Source organism: Somniosus microcephalus, chromosome 5, assembly GCF_052327205.1.
Source record: "Somniosus microcephalus isolate GS21.2 chromosome 5, FLI_Smic_1.0, whole genome shotgun sequence".
NCBI lineage: Eukaryota > Metazoa > Chordata > Chondrichthyes > Squaliformes > Somniosidae > Somniosus > Somniosus microcephalus.
This window is the reverse complement of record NC_140991.1, coordinates 124,024,439-124,040,906: the sequence shown is the minus strand read 5'-3', so window position 1 is coordinate 124,040,906 and position 16,468 is coordinate 124,024,439. Positions and strand designations below refer to the sequence as shown.

At 40.9% G+C, this 16,468-nt stretch overlaps 1 protein-coding gene across 1 annotated transcript in view; it reads right to left on the bottom strand.

Annotated features, from left to right (window-relative positions):
- The window catches only part of LOC147117291 (tyrosine-protein phosphatase non-receptor type 3-like), a 341,164-nt gene that overhangs the window by 173,976 nt on the left and 150,720 nt on the right, over nt 1-16,468 (bottom strand). Inside the window, exons 7-12 of the mRNA XM_085989357.1 lie at nt 16,266-16,318; nt 13,725-13,845; nt 12,370-12,457; nt 8,958-9,046; nt 7,119-7,182; nt 5,913-6,085 (exon numbers count right to left, since the gene is read on the bottom strand). Of these exons, the coding sequence (XP_085845483.1) occupies nt 5,913-6,085; nt 7,119-7,182; nt 8,958-9,046; nt 12,370-12,457; nt 13,725-13,845; nt 16,266-16,318 (588 nt within the window). The remainder of the gene's footprint in view (nt 1-5,912; nt 6,086-7,118; nt 7,183-8,957; nt 9,047-12,369; nt 12,458-13,724; nt 13,846-16,265; nt 16,319-16,468) is intronic.

The window sequence follows — 16,468 nt, the reverse complement described above, 5'->3', positions numbered from 1 at the left end:
GGCCATCTCCGGACTGGAGGCCGGACTCTCCCTCTGGGGAGAAGGCCGCCGAGCTGGCCGACCCTTCCTGCGTTGCTGGACGCCGCTGGGCCCAGCAATTGGACTCCCCTCCGACCCTTCCCCCCTCTGGGGAGAAGGCCACTGAGCTTCCACACCCCTCCCGCATTTCTGCAGGCTGCTGGTCCCAGGAGCTACCCTCCCCTCCGACACTTCCCCCACGCTCCCCTCCAGGGAAGACGTGTCCCCTACATTGGCATGGGTTGCCGCGGCTGAGGGTTCCCCTGATGGGCCGCCTTCCTCTTGCTCCTCCTCCTCCTCTTCTGAGGGGCTGTCACTGGCAACTTCAGGGACCTCCTCCTCACCATCTGAAAGCAGGAAGGCACAAGAGTAGCTTTAGAGTGAGGAGAGGGCGTCAGCGAGGGATGCATGAGTGGTGGCATTCAGCGCATTGGTCGGACAGTGGCAAAGGATGTAGATCTGATGTGCAAGTGGGACGAGAGAGGTCCAAAAGGTGATGTCCTTACCATTGGTGCCCAGAACAGGGTCGGCATCTCCAGATGCAACGGGGCCAATCACCCGGGCACCCATGATGCGCTCCACGCGATGTTACAGCTCGGTGAGCGGCTGGATCTGGGGTCTGCCTCCCCCGGTCGCATTCCGGCTCCTCTTATTATTGGCCAGCTTGGCCTGCAAGAGAAAGGACGGCCTCTAAGTACAGTGTGTAGCCCTGATCTTGTGTGCACTGCCTCCCATGGTCGAATAGCCTGGCCAGTGTGTAGCCCTGATCTTGTGTGCACTGCCTCCCATGGTCGAATAGCCTGGCCAGTGTGTTAAGTGCACAATGTGCAATTGATGTTCATGAGTGTCCCATAGCTGCTGCATGAGGGCTGGCCATTAGGGCTTTCAGGTCCCTTTGCCCATAATGTGAGGTGCACATGCAAGGATGAGGAGGACACTGGAAAGGGTACTCACCCTGACAATCCTGGCGAGGTCATTCAGCTTTTTGCGGCATTGGACACCGCTCCTGGGGACCTCACTGTTGGATGACACCTTGGTGGCGACATGCCTCCAGGCTCTCCGGTAGACGCAGGCCGGCGGCTTCCTGCCATTGTCCGGAAACAAAATATGGCGTCTCTTCTCCACAGCACCAACCAGCACACTCAGATCAAGCTCTGAGAAGCGCTGCGCTCGTTCACGGGCCTTCTCCATGGTTTCAGGCGCTATTTGGGTCCAGCAGCAGTGTTCAGGCCTAGCTGCAGGGCTCCACTATCCAGGGCGTGGCAGCAGACCAAGTCGACCCTTCCCCCTTAAGAGCTGGCCGGCGCCAGGGTGTCTGCTGTCAATCAAGAAATGGCCACACCTGTGCTGCGCCCGGCCTCGGCGCTCTCGCTCAGCACCTCCGGCTTAGCGCCTAAAGAGAGGCATGCATCGCCAGTTTTAGCGCTCGAGCAAACTCTTAGGGCGAAGCTAATGAATATCGGAGAAGTGGCCTCGAATTTGCGCCGGGCGCAAACTTTAGCGGCCGCCCGACTTTACCGCCCCAAAAGTGGCTATAATGAATTTCTAGGCCAGTAGAGAGAAAGGATCTTAGCTCTGAAAAATCAAGAAGTAGAATCAGTTTGGGTGGAGCTAAGAAACAGCAAGAGGCATAAAACATTGGTGGGAGTTGTTTATAGGCTCCCAAACAGTAGTTGTAATGTAGGGCAGAGTATAAATCAGGAAATTAAAGGTGCATGTAACAAGGGTAATACAGTATTCATGGGAGATGTTAATCTACACACAGACTGGGCAAACCAAATTTCCAGTAATAGTGCAGAGGACGAATTCATGGAATGTATACAAGATAGTTTTCTAGATCAGTGTGTTGAGGAACCAACCGTGGAACAGGCTATTTTAGATCCAATATTGTGCAACGAGAAAGAGTTAATTAATAACTTTGTAGTAAGGGAAGAGTGACCATAATATGATAGAATTTTATATTGAGTTTGAAAGTGACTTAGTTAAATCTGAAACTAGGGTCTTAAATCTAAACAAAGCAAACTACATAGGTATAAGGGGGCGAGTTGGCTAAGGTAGATTGGGAAACTACATTAAAAGGTATGACAGTGGATGAGCAATGGCTAGCATTGAAAGAATACATAATTTACAACAAATATACATTCTTTAAGGCACAAAAACCCCACATGAAAAGTGGTCCAACCGTGGCTAACAAGAGAAGTTAAAGATAGTATTAGATGAAAGGAAGAGGCTTATAATGCTGCCAAAAAAAGTAGTAAGCCTGAGGACTGGGAGGATTTTAGAATTCAGCAAAGGAGGACCGAGAAATTGATAAAGAAAGGGAAAATAGAATGAGAGCAAACTTGTGAGAGACATAAAAAGACTGTAAAAGCTTCCATAGGTTTGGAAAAAGGAAAAGATTACAAAACTAAATGTGGGTCCCTTACAGGCTGAGACAGGAGAAATTATAATGGGGAATAAGGAAATGGCAGAGAAATTAAACAAATACTTTGGGCTGGATTTTACTTAGAGACGAGTTGGGGGCAGGACTGCTGCCTTCTGGGTTCTAGTCCTGCCCCCAGCGACATCTGACGAACTGACGCTATTTTGCCTTGATTAGCCTCATTTAGCCTGCCCTGCGGACTTGCCGGCCAATTAAGGGAAAGCCAGTGTCAGATGATGTCAGTTGATGACGCTTCATCTGCCGGTTTTCTTAAAGGCATATACACCACACTTGCTTGACAGATGATTTGACTGTGTTTGACAGCATTGAGGTGCTGTCAAACACTGACGATCACTGTCCAAAGGCGAGCCCTTGCACCCAGCCTCTCCAATTACTCTCTCCTTAGGATAAAACAGATGGCAGCTGCAGCCGAGATTGCAGAAGCCATCTGTCACTTTTCCCGATGAAATGAGCCTACATAAACACTTCACAGCATGTCACCTGCAGAAATATCTAATCACAATAAAAATTACTTTCATAACATTCTCTCACCTCTCATAGTCGCCATTGTCACATTGCATCGTTCACACCACTCCTGCAGCTGTCATCTATACATCAACATAACAACAGACCCACAGCACGCCTCACTTACCCAGACATCGGGAAGCCCGCAGAAGGCACAAAATGGGAAAAAGCCTCTCAACTGCCTGTTAACTATATGTCAACAGGCGGTTAAGTGGCTATAATCCTCTTCCCGCCACTAGGAGTCGGGTCCCTGCGCAAATCGGGGACCCGACTCTTGGGAAGATTGGTTAGAGGCGGGTTGGGAGCGGGTCCCGAACCCGCTCCCATTAAAAAAAAAATTCCCAGCATTCCCATCTCCAAACCCACTTCCTCGGGGCTGGTAAAATTCCTGTCTTCATGGAAGATGCAGCAAAAAACTTCCTGGAAATAATGGACAACTAAGGGTCTAGTGAGAATGAGGAATTGAAAGATATTAGTATTAGTAAAAAAATTGTACTGGAGAAATTAATGGGACTGAAAGCCGATAAATCCCCTGGACCTGATGGCCTACATCCTAGGGTTTTGAAAGAGTTGGCTATAGAGGTAGTGGATGCATTGATTGTCATTTTCCAAAATTCCATAGATTCTGGAACGGTTCCCGTGGATTAGAAGGTAGCAAATGTAACCCCACTATTTAAGAAAGGAGGGAGAGAGAAAACGGGGAACTACAGACCAGTTAGCCTGACATCAGTAGTAGGGAAAATGCTAGAATCTATTATTAAGGACGTGATAACAGGGCACTTAGAATAGGATTGGGCAGAGTCAACACGGATTTATGAAAGGGAGTAACAACAGGAAACGCTGGAAAAACTCATCAGGCCAGGCAGCATCGGTGGAGAGAGAAACCGAGTTAACATTTCAGGTCGATGACCTTTATGAAAGGGAAATCGTGTTTGACGAATCTTAGTTTTTTGAGGTTGTAACTAGCAGAGTAGATGGGGAACTAGTGGATGTGGTGTATTTGGATTTTCAGAAGGCATTCGATAAGGTGCCACACAAGAGATTATTAAACAAAATTAAGGCTCATGGGATTGGGGGTAATATTAGCATGGATTGAGGATTGGTTAACGGGCAGAAAACAGAGAGTAGGAATAAACGAGTCATTTTCGGGTTGGCAGGCTGTAACTAGTGGGGTACCGCAAGGATCAGTGCTTGGGCCTCAGCTATTCACAATCTACATCAATGATTTGGATGAGGGGACCAAATGTAATATATCCAAGTTTGCTGATGATACAAAGCTGGGTGGGAATGTAAGTTGTGAGGAGGATGCAAGGAGGCTTCAAGGGGATATAGACAGACTACGTGAGTGGGCAAGAATATGGCAAATGGAGTATAACGTGGAGAAATGTGAAGTTATCCACTTTGGTAGGAAAAATAGAAAAGCAGAGTGTTTTTTAAATGGAGAGAGATTGGGAAATGTTGGTGTTCAGAGGGACCTGGGGGTCCTTGTACATGAATCACAAAGTTAACATGCAGGTACAGCAAGCAATTAGGAAAGTAAAGACGTCTTACTGCAATTATATAGGGCCCTGGTGAGACCACACCTGGAGTATTGTGTACAGTTTTGGTCTCCTTGCCTAAGGAAGGATATACTTGCCACAGAGGAAGTGCCTGGGATGGGAGGATTGTCCTGAGGACAGATTGAGTAGACTAGGCCTATATTCTCTAGAGTTTAGAAGAATGAGAGGTGATCTCATTGAAACATATAAAATTCTTACAGGGCTTGACAGGGTAGATGCAGGGAGGATATTTCCCCTGGCTGGGGAGTCTAGAACCAGGGGTCACAGTCTCAGAATAAGGGGCCGACCATTTAGGACTGAGATGAGGAGAAATTTCTTCACTCAGAGTGGTGAATCCTTGGAATTCCCTACCCCAGAGGGCTGTGGAGGCTCAGTTGTTGACTATATTCAAGACAGAGATCGATAGATTTTTGAATATTAAGGGAATCAAGGGATATGACGATAGTGCAGGAAAGTGGAGATGAGGTAGAAGATCAGCCATGATCTTACTGAATGGCAGCGCAGGCTTGAAGGGCGAAATGGCCTACTCCTGCTCCTATTTCTTATGTTCTTATGAAAAGATCCTTAGTTTGTCTTGTCTCTCCTTATAACTAAAGTCATCATACCTGGTATAATTGTCGTAAATCTTTTTTGTACCCTCTCCATAACAGTCTTCCTAAAATAGAGTACCTAATACTGAACACAACATTCTAACTGTGGCCTAACAAATAATTTGTACAGGTTTAGAATTACCCTTTTTTTACATCTTTATCAACTTGTATATCTGAACTAAGTACCTCTGTCCTTCTGTTCCTTTTAACATTTTTTCTCTCTACATCAATTTGCAGTGTACCACACCGGAGTATATTTTAAAATAGAATAATTTGAAAGAAAAGTTATATACACTGGTTCGCATTTCTGAAGCTTACTTTTTTTTAAAAAACAAAACATTGTAAAGGTACATCTTTGTTTAAATTCTAATTGTGCACTTTGTTGTGGGTGTGTTGAGCTTCACTTCTCCATCCCATACATCAATCTTTATTAAATGAATCCCAAAACTGCTTCAGTATTGGTTTCATCATTATAGTTTCCAATCAGGATAAATGCATAAATTGGGCAAAAATCTTAATTTGTGAAATTCTCAGTATTAGCAGTCAGTGTTTGTTCATGCCTCATGTGACAGCTAACTAATGGGCAGTACTCATTGTGCAATATTCAGAATGGATTACGTTACCTATACAAGGGTGTTCATGTGAGACAGGAAGTTTACTGCTTCATGAAAAGAATTTAATAACAAACACAAACTGAATGTCATTACAGATACAGAATGTTAGACTGATATGAATGAACAATGACTCTGTTGCACAGGTATGTAGTACACCGTAACAGAATTATGAAAGCAAGCAAACCTGTTCTGGTTTCTGTTGCCAAGTGTAAAATAGTTTGAGAGTATTTTTTTCTCTCGAGGTAGTGGCTTCTTTGCTTGAAAGAATGTGTGATGCTCTACACAAGATTTCCAAAGGATTTTACATGCTCTATAATTAAGCATATTAAATCCAACAACACACTCTTGCGATTCGTTCTGTCAATTAAATAAACAAATTAGTAAAGTTAAACATCTTTAATAAGTCTGTTAGTGCTCATCGCTGTAAAAAGTAGGGTTAAACAAAATCTGAACCAAAAAGAATTGCCAGAAGCACATCTCTTCAAGCTTTAGCAGCACTTTTATAAAGTTACAATCCACACAAGTACCTATATAAGACTATTACTAGATTATCTTGCACTGCATATAGTTGTGATGACTGCCACATTATGGACTATTTTCTTAAAATTCAGGTCTGTAAAAGCCTTTTTATAGAATCTGGAAACAATGTAATATGACTCTCAGAATTGATGAGACATTAGTTAGCTGGATTGATACACTTCCAAGAATTAATCACAAAGCAGCAAACAATGTTTGCAGAGCTATATAGACCTGGTATGCCCACACCCCCACCCAGTGCTCAGTCCAATGCTGCTCTCCCCTCACTGACAAGCTACCAGGAATCCACCAGTGAGCCCAACCCTAATGTCATCCTCGTTCTGTCAAACCTCAGGATTCCCTTCACAGTTCTGCCAAATTCGTTTCTCCTTCCAATGCTGTGCCAGACTAAAAGATCCATCCAATTCTGCCAAACCCCACCATACCTAGATTGCCGAAGTCCAGGACCATCCAGGGCTACCAAAGTGCAGGACTGCTCCTCGTGCAGTTAAACCTCACTCCTACCCAGAAGTACTAAATACCATATGCCAAATTCTAAATGACACACTTGCTGTGTATTCTCAGCTTTAAAATTGGGAAGGGATTGAAAAAAAGGTAAATCAAAATTATATTATATATAAAGGGCTTTTATAATAATGGACAGAGTTGGAAAATTCAATTACCAAAGCACCAGCAAAAATCCCCAAATACCATCAAATACAAATTAAATTTGACATTCATTCACTGCAATTAAAGGCCCCACCATCCTCCAACTCACTGTGGGCAATGCCACGAGATCTGCTATTTGACAAAGCTGCACATACATTTGCTGTGATTACAATACACAACCTTCTTTTCACCGTACAATACTTACAGGTTTTTGCCTTAGCTGAATGAAAAAACGTTTCCTCTTGAAAGAAATCTTTGTTATATTTACCCTGAAAGAAAAACATTGTAAATATATCTTTAGTCTAAAAAAATGTCTGGAGTTGTGTATCTTCAAAATTGAATGTTTTAATTGACAATAATGTAATAATATACAATAAAAAGTGTTTATAATGCAGCAGAAATGTTCTTACACACAATGGGCTATAGTGTAAAATGAGTGATAGTGAGTTGTCAGCCTGTTTTGCCTCTCTCCTGATTTTATTTCCATTGATTTCAATGGAAGAAGATATCGGGAGAGATATAAAACGGGCTTCCGACTTGCCATTACCCGTTTTACACTATAGCACAAAGTCAAATTCCAATGGGACTTTCATTTTATGACTAAACATCCTCGTTACATCAATATTACATCAATACTTGGATCAGTTACTACGAGTTACTGAGGATTCTACTGAAGACAATGATAGACACTCAAACATAGAATCAGACTATATTTAAGTGTTCATGTCTTGAACATTTTTCAATATGTTTATTAAATTAAAAATAGCATACAAACTATGATAAAATAGATCATGAATGCTATTTAACAATGTTATCAGACACTGTTATTTAAGACAGTTGCTGCTTTTTCATCTGTTCAGCAAAATAACAGAGGAACTGGGTACGGGATTTATTTGAGATGGGAGAGGCCAATTGTTGCATGACTCCATTTTTAATTAAGCCACACTGGAGGAAGTTACACCTAACAAAATCGATGTCTGTTTTATAAAGAATAGGCGCGCAATTTGTTAGAGGAAATTTCCCCCCCTGGTATGACATAAATCACTAATAAACACAAAATAAATGCTCCAACAAATGCAAAAAGTAATGGCCATCAGGTCTCTTCTCCTCTCACCACCCTGCAAAAAACACGACTTTTAGGGGAAAAAATAAAACTATTAAACATTCTGTTAGAACGGCCTAAGAAATATTTCTTCCAATGGCCCGGATTTTGCGGTGGTAATGACATCAAAACTGTCAGCATTCGCCATCATTACCCCTCTGAATCTGACAGCAATTTCAGGGTTTAGTGCAAGCACAAATAAACACGGAATTATAGAAGTTGCGGTCAGTCATTTCCCTCCTCTGCCACAGGTTGCACTGTGGAACTCCCCAGAGCCAATTCAAATCACACTAAAGGACAAAAACTTCCCCTATTACGCTGGAATATCACTGTTAAAACCCCCCAAAAAAGTTAAGCCTTGATGAAAGAGGGGTAACTGGGTTTTTAACGGTGTATTGATCCCTGAACAACCATTCTGCCCTGAAAAACTATTATATTTGTGGATTGTCAAATTTTTCCATTAATATGAAGAAGAATTACATGGTTTTTAAAATAATATGCTTTAAAAAGTTTGTTTATGATATTTCAGCTTCTACCTTAATCCTAAGTGTATGTCCCAATCTTTATTTCGCTCTCTGTAAAATTTATTAAAAGTAAATGAGAATCTGTGCATTTTACTTTCTGGTTCGCTGTCTGAGAATTCTTCAATGTGACTGACTGCACAGTCTGCTTGATGACATCACCGTTGCTGGACTCTGGAGCTTCACTTGATTTGGTGCCAGATTCAAACTAACGTTGGGAGAGCTGAAATTCACGCCACAGAGATCTCTAGATCTTTGTGGGCAGCTTTCTTCAAGGTCATTGGTGAGCACCGTCGCTTCGCCACTGATTGCAAATTCCGGGTCATTGTATTCATAGGAAGAAATAAATATCAACAACTTCAGGACTATACATACCATACCATATCAGCTAACAGACAAGTCAATAACTAGTAATCTTTACCAGGGATAAAAACTGATCCGAGCCATATTTCGATAGACACCCAGCCCTCCAGAGGATATCCCAATCTTTATCTCTAAATTGCCTTGATCCTAAAATAAATCATTCAATAAACAACAACAATTTGTTCAGGTCAGTTAGAAAGACAATGTTTTGAGAAGATGCATCAATGAGAATTGGAGAGATCAGAGTAGAAGGTGACCATTTTCAAGAGGAACTCAATTTCTTAAACAGGACAACACTCATGCTAGTTTGGCTCAAATTGATTGAGGCATTTAAAAAAAAAATTATAGGGGCGATGGGGGAGTGTGACTTGATGCGGGTCAGGATACGGCAGCAGAGTGCTGGATGAGTTGAAGTTTATGAGGGCGGAGGATTGGAATAGTTGAGTCTGGAGGTCACAAAGGCATGGATGAGAGCTTCAGCAGCAATGGGTTGAGGCAGGGGCAGTGGCAGCCAATGTTATAGAGGTGGAATTAGGGAGTCATTATGAGCACAATGGAATTGATTAACAAGAGTATACTTAATGATCATCTGTACAACAATAACCTAGTTAATAGCAGTCAGCATGGATCCAGAATCACAGAAACCCCACAGTGCAGATAGAGGCCATTTCGGCCCATCGAGCCTGCACCGACACATATCCCACCCAATCCCCGTAACCCCTACACCAACACATATCCCACCCTATCCCCGTAACCCCACATATTTAATCCCCCTAACAGTAGGAAACAATGTATATTCATTTGTGGAGTAATTTCAGAGCGGAGGTGGGGGGGGGGGGCGAGGGGTGGGGAGAGGATACTGACTGGGGTAGGTGGCTCAGGGTTCAGTGCTGGATTCATAAACTCAATGCAAAGTGGTCAAATTTGCAGATGATGCCAATCTAGGAATCAGAGGAGGCAGCTCAGAAATTACACAATGAGTTGGACAAAATATCAAGTGAGCAGAATAATGGCAGATGAAATTTAATGTTGACAAGTGTAAAGTAATATACACAGGAATGAAAAATAGATGACACCCATACTTCATGAACAGTGTTAAAATAGCTAAGGATGAAGCCAAAAGAGACTTAGTAGATTCAATGCTAAACATGACTAATCAATGCAGAGCAGCAATCAACAAAGACAATAGAAAGTTGAACTACATAGCCAAAACAGTAAAATACAAGTCAGAGGAGATAACGATCAAACTTTATGATACACTGACCAACCCGTACCTTAAAAACTGCATCCAGTTCTGGATGCCAAGAAATAAGAGAGACATTCATGCATTGCAGGCAGTGTAGAGAAAAGCCTGTAGGCTGATCCCGTGTCTGTGGCCTGAGTTATGAAGAATCACTGGTAAAAGTAGGGCTTTTCAGCCTAGATAGGAGGTATCCGAGAGATGATCATGGCAATTAGTCACTATCTTGATTCTCCTCTGAATTAGCTGCAGATAGATCAGTATATACTGAAGTGGGATCAGGGGTCTCTGCTGGCTGCAGAGTTCTGGTTTGCCTTGTTATGCTTAGAAGCATGGCTCTTACTGACTCTCAAGTCAATCAATGGAGGATGCTGAATAAAGAATGTAGAAGTTTTCTATTTCCTAACTTTTAAGATCCCTCATCTTTATGAACAAAATAGTTATAAGTAAAATGGAAAAACTCAATCAAACCACTCCTCTATACAATTAGATATACAGGAAGCAGGACTGAGCTGTACTAACAAACTAAGGACCAATAAATGACAGTATAAATTTTCAGGTTTGGTACGCAGCAGAAAGAACTGCTATAAACAAGGAGGAACAAAGACTGAAGGCACAGTCCAAAAAGAGGCATATATACTGTGGAGCAGAGGGAAGGACATCTGAGTTCGCAGGGCAAAATACTATTTAAGGGACAGTGCCATTAGATGATTTCCCACTGTGGGATAATGACTATCCCATTTGTTATGTGGAAGTTGACCAAATGAGCAAGAAACCACCTTTTTGGTCGGTTTAATTTACTCCAGATTTTATATGGACAGAGGCAAGCTCCACGCTCAAATTTACTGTTGCAAGTTAATAATAGCATGTGCTGGTATCTCTCCCTCACATTGGTGAAATTATCCCATTTATAATATGGGTCAGTTTCACCACCAGCAGGGGAAAAGAAATGGAAAAATATAGGCCAAGAAATTAGGATCGGGGGCTTGCCGCGCGTGCAAGCCCCCGATGTGCACTTACCCGGCGCGCCGACAACTGAAGCCTGGAACTGCTTGGAATTCCTGTCACTGGCCCAGTTCAGCTGTCGGCGCGCTGTGCTTGCCTGATCCAGCGGCGTAGTTAGTGCGATGTGCCGGCTGGGATCAGGTGAGCACTGGGCAGCCAATCAGGGGAGGGGAAACTTCATTCATGAGTTTGATAGTAAGAACTGTCAAACTCATGAAAACTACGGGCGCCCAAAACACTACTTAAACTTTAAATAAAATTTTAAAAAACATCCCACTAATTAAATGAACTATAAATAACTTTAAAAAACTATTTTAAACAAGTAAGCAAATTTTTGAAAAAAATAATTTTTTAAGAAATTGGGTCTAAAAATAAACTTAACTTACTGTAAAGTCCTTAAAAACAATAAAGCTGTGGAAAAAATGTTATAATTTTAAATAATAGACCACTTACCTTAAAGAATCAAGTCCTTACGCCTCCTTTTTATATGTCTAAAAAGTTCAGGCCCTTACACACGGGCAAACCTGTCAAAAAGGAAGTTCAACGCGTGCGCGCAGAGCCCTGCGCGCGCACGTTGGACCTCTGAACCCCTTGGAGGAAATGCCGGTTTCCCGCGCATGCGCTGTGCATGCTGAAATCCGGCACTTCCAACGGGCCCACGCGTGAGTACCCCGTCCGTACTCACGCGTTGGGACCGGAATTACTGGCCCATTGTTGCCACTTGCTCACCTTTCAAACAGTTTCATCGCACTTATATTAGTGGATCTCCTGTGGCTTTGCTGTTGGGTACACTCTGGTCTGGAGTACAGTTGTGTTGTTTAGCTACTAACCTGCTCTGTGTCTTTAAGGCCACTGCTCTAAATAAGCAAAAGGTAATTTGGCATGGTTAAACAAAAAAATCACTTTTCAAAAAGTATGTCAAACCATATCAGAGAGGTATCATTCAAACTGTTGAATGGCAGAGCCATATTCTTCACCCTGATTTAGGTGAAACCCTGTCAGAAAATGAGGTAAGTAGGTTGAGCAACAAGAGGGGAAATTCAAGACTGAATTCTAATTTGGGCAACATAACTTTTGGGTTATCTGTAGAGAGAGCAGACTTTGAAGGCTAAGTGTCATTACCAGCTAAGAAATGGCAAAACTGTCCCAATACTTTCAACTTCTTCCTTTCCCATTAAATGGAATAAACACATACAACATTGATCATTTGCAATGACAGACTTACCCTTGCATTGTGCAATTCCACGCCATAAAATTCAAGGGTTTTTGCTCTATTTAAATAACCAAGTTCTGCTTCAATTTGTTTAAGATCTCTAGAAAATAATGAATTAAAATATAAAGTTGCCACAGGGAAATATACAAAAAGATTGCATGGTAGTTATAAAATATAATTTTATTAATAGTACAAAATTAATTTTACCGCAAAGATTTATATACAAAACTTTTTATTACGTAGATTACTTATCGAGCATTTAGCTTGCAATTAGATCTCAGGAGCAGCAGATAAACATCTTCCAAAACATTTTGCCAAATCTCAACTTATTCACTACTCAACATAATGGCCTGGAATTTGCAGTGGGTAATAACAGCACTCGCTGTTATTACCCCTTTGAAACTGACCGCAACTTTAGGATTTAGCGCATGCGCATCCTAACGCGGAAATCCTGAAGTTGCGGTCAGTCATTCACTGCTGCGACACTGGCTGCGGTGTACCCCCATAGCCGGCAATCAGTGCAATCAGGGTAATCAGTGAAACTGATGAAAACTTCGGCTTTTGCACGGTAATATCGCTGTTAAATACCCCATTAAAAACTTAGATCCTTTTGGATTAGATATAACTGGGGTTTTAACAGCGTATTGACAGCTAAACAAACGTTATGGCACTGAAAAACTAATTTTAATTTTGTGGAGTGTCAAATTTATCCATTTTAATAAAAATTACAATTTTTAAGAAACTTTAAAAAACATTTTTTTCTAAAAGTTTGTTTTATTTGTTGTCTTTATTTCAGGTTTACCTTTTCCCCATGCAAGAGCCCCAATCTTTGTTTTGCTCTAACATTTTTTAAAAAATAGAATAAAAGGAGCTTATTCACTTCCTGGTTCCCGGTCTGAGAGAATTTTGCATTGTAATTGGCTGCTTAGACAGCATGTTGACATCACAGCAGCTCACGTTAGGGATTCCCCATTAACTTACACTGATCTCAACTGAACGTTGGAAAAGCCGAACTTCTCGCCACAGAGATCGCGATATCTTTGTGGGAAGCTTACTTCGGGGCCAGCAACGAACGCTTTTGCTTCGCCACGGACTGCAAATTACGGGCCAATTTGATGAGATCATATCCATATTAGGAAGCCAGTAAGTGATGGGGTTAACATCACTATAACAGCTGAACAGGGTAAAATTGATACAAAGTAAAATGACATTGCAATGGTATTATGTAGTGAATAAGCTACAAATTGTACAGAATTCTTAAGTATTACAAATAAAGAAAACGAAATTAGAAAATAGTTTGCTTAGTTCTATCAAAATTTAATGTGTTATTTCATTCCAATCCCATAATGAAAGCACGTTGGATCTACCTGTGTTGTTTGTGCAAAGACATCACTTTGATTTGAAACTCTTGGTTTTGATCGGGTATAAAGTTGAATTTTTCTACATAACCAGGATGATGCTCAGAAGGATTGTATTCTCCAAGCTCAGCTGTAAGATTTAATTCATTGTTAATGCACATTTTAATACTGCACTGCTCACTTTTTAAACAATATGGCCTAGGTTTTCCGGGAGTAACCCATTCATTTTAAGGGGTTATCATTGGCATTACAATCGGAAAACCTAGGCCTAGATATAATCTTTACTTTTTTCCCCCAATTTAAACATTTATGCATTTATGAACTTTATTCACTCTAAATTACACTATTTTGTATTAAATGGCAGATGATTTTTAGTTTCTTCATATAAAATCAAATCCACCAAAATATTTGATTTCACTATTCTATGCAATGAAGAGTTTCTTCTGAATTAAACATGACTTTTCTTAATACTTCAAAATATACTGCAGTCCAATTCCGATCCTAATACAGCCTTGCATAATGAAGACCATCTATTAATCTCATTTGACAATAATGCCGATGTGCCTTCAAATTTGTATGCAAAAGATAACTTGAAATAAAGTGTAGTTGAAAGAATTTCATACTTTCACATGCATACTTAGAAAGTTTAACTAGATTTGTTAGTCATATTCTCAAATCTGCTAAATATTCAGCTTTTTCTTTGCCATACAAAAACACTTGCAGATGATCTCTGCTGTGGGCACGGTCATTAAATCGACTTCACCAAAATATTGTGCTCCATTGGCCACTTAATTTGTTAACACCTTGCAATCCCTCTTTGTGTCTCTGATTGGCATGAAGGTGACTGGAAGGAACTGGCACATCACCTGACAGCCATTTTGGGTTCTTCTGATCACTTTCTCATACCCTGCAACAAATCATCTTGTTTGGCACTGTGGGTTAGATTAATAGACAATGGACAGAAAATCTAGTACATAATGGGGCAGATTTTGCGGTGGGGATGACGGCATACTCACAGTATGTCGTCATACCACCTTTGAATTATACTTAACTCTTCTAGTCCATCTTGATGGTACAGCTGATAGTTCTCCTGAAGAGAAAGCGGACTTTTCTGCTCCAACTCTAACCTCTATGATTATGATAAAGAATCTCTTTCCATTATTCCACTTTATTTCACTATTTAGACGTCATTTTATCCCACTGGGTCTATCAAATCCTCTTTTCTCTGGATCCTAATAAAACTTCTGGTCCGGATAGTACCCCTCCCGTTGTCCTCAAGATGTGTGTCCCCAAACGTACCCCTGCCCCAAGAATTTTCCCCAATCTCTCTTACTCCAGTCCATCATTCCTTATCTTCTGAAATGTTCTCACTTTTACCCTATTCCTAAGAAAGGTGATTTAGTATAACCTTTAAATTACTGCTCCACTGCTCTTACATTAGTACTTTGTAAAATTATGCAAACAGCTATTAACTTTCAAATTATCTGTGCCCTTAAATGTTTTGGTCAAATCCTTGATTCCCAGCATTGTCATTGCTCTAATGATCTGCCTACTTAAGCCACCCACCTTTAGAACTCTGAACATTTTGGTGAATAACCTGGCATTGCATTGGGCTTTGTTCTTTCATGAGATCTGGCACCAAGCATTTCTAAGTTACTATTATTCTCCTATCAACATTATGTTCTGGCTATCTAGTTTCCTCTCATCATTATTTGTGATGCAGTTGATGACTCATTCTTTAATGTTTTTGAATTAACTCAAAAGGTTCCCCAGAGCTATTTCCTCTCTCCCACTTTCTTATTCATATCAGTGAACATTTCCACTCATCATCTAACCATATCCACTTTTTACTGATAATTTTATTCTATATTCATCAAATACCTTCAGCCCACACAACTTCAAGTGTTCACAACTTCTAGTTCTTTTGTAGTGTAGTGTAGCGCCTAGGGGTGTTTTACTGCTTTAAAGGCACGATATAAATGCAAATTGTTGTTGCTCGAAGACCCGATTTTGGTTGAAATCGGCAGAACTTTTGAAAGCGATCAGTACAATATAGGGATTTAAGAGGTATGAATAGCTATTTGAAACTGCTTGAAGACCTGACTTTGACTGAAATCAGCAGAGCCTTTTAAATGGGTAAGTATTTGCACGATATAGGTGACTGCCCATGCTAAGTGTGGATGGTTTAAGTGGTGGGGACTGTACATCTATTCAGTCAAAGTCAGGTCTTCAAGCAGTTTCAAATAGCTATTCATACCTCTTAAATCCCTATATTGTACTGATCGCTTTCAAAAGTTCTGCCGATTTCAACCAAAATCGGGTCTTCGAGCAACAACAATTCTAAAAGTTTGCAAATTTACAGATGTGAAACTGCAAGAAAAATTCAAGGAAGATGTTGGAGAAAGAACCAAAGCAAACATGCTGATGGAAACATTTTCAAAACAGCACACTATTTATATATCAATAAATCAAAATCAAAACTTTTCACTGAATTGCACTGAAGCTATTGAAAGAAAAGAACATTGAAAATGTAATAATTTCACCACTTACACTGGACTGCATAGGAAGCAAGTAAGACTGCTTTATTGTGAGGACAACGTAACCTGGAAAACATACAACCTTTGTCAGAAAAATGTGATCCATGATTAATCCAGACTGCACTACACATCCATTTGCAAAACACATACCACTAAATAGGTTGAAAATAGATTCTTAAAAAGTGCTATTCATCCTCAAATTAATAGTTTGATTAT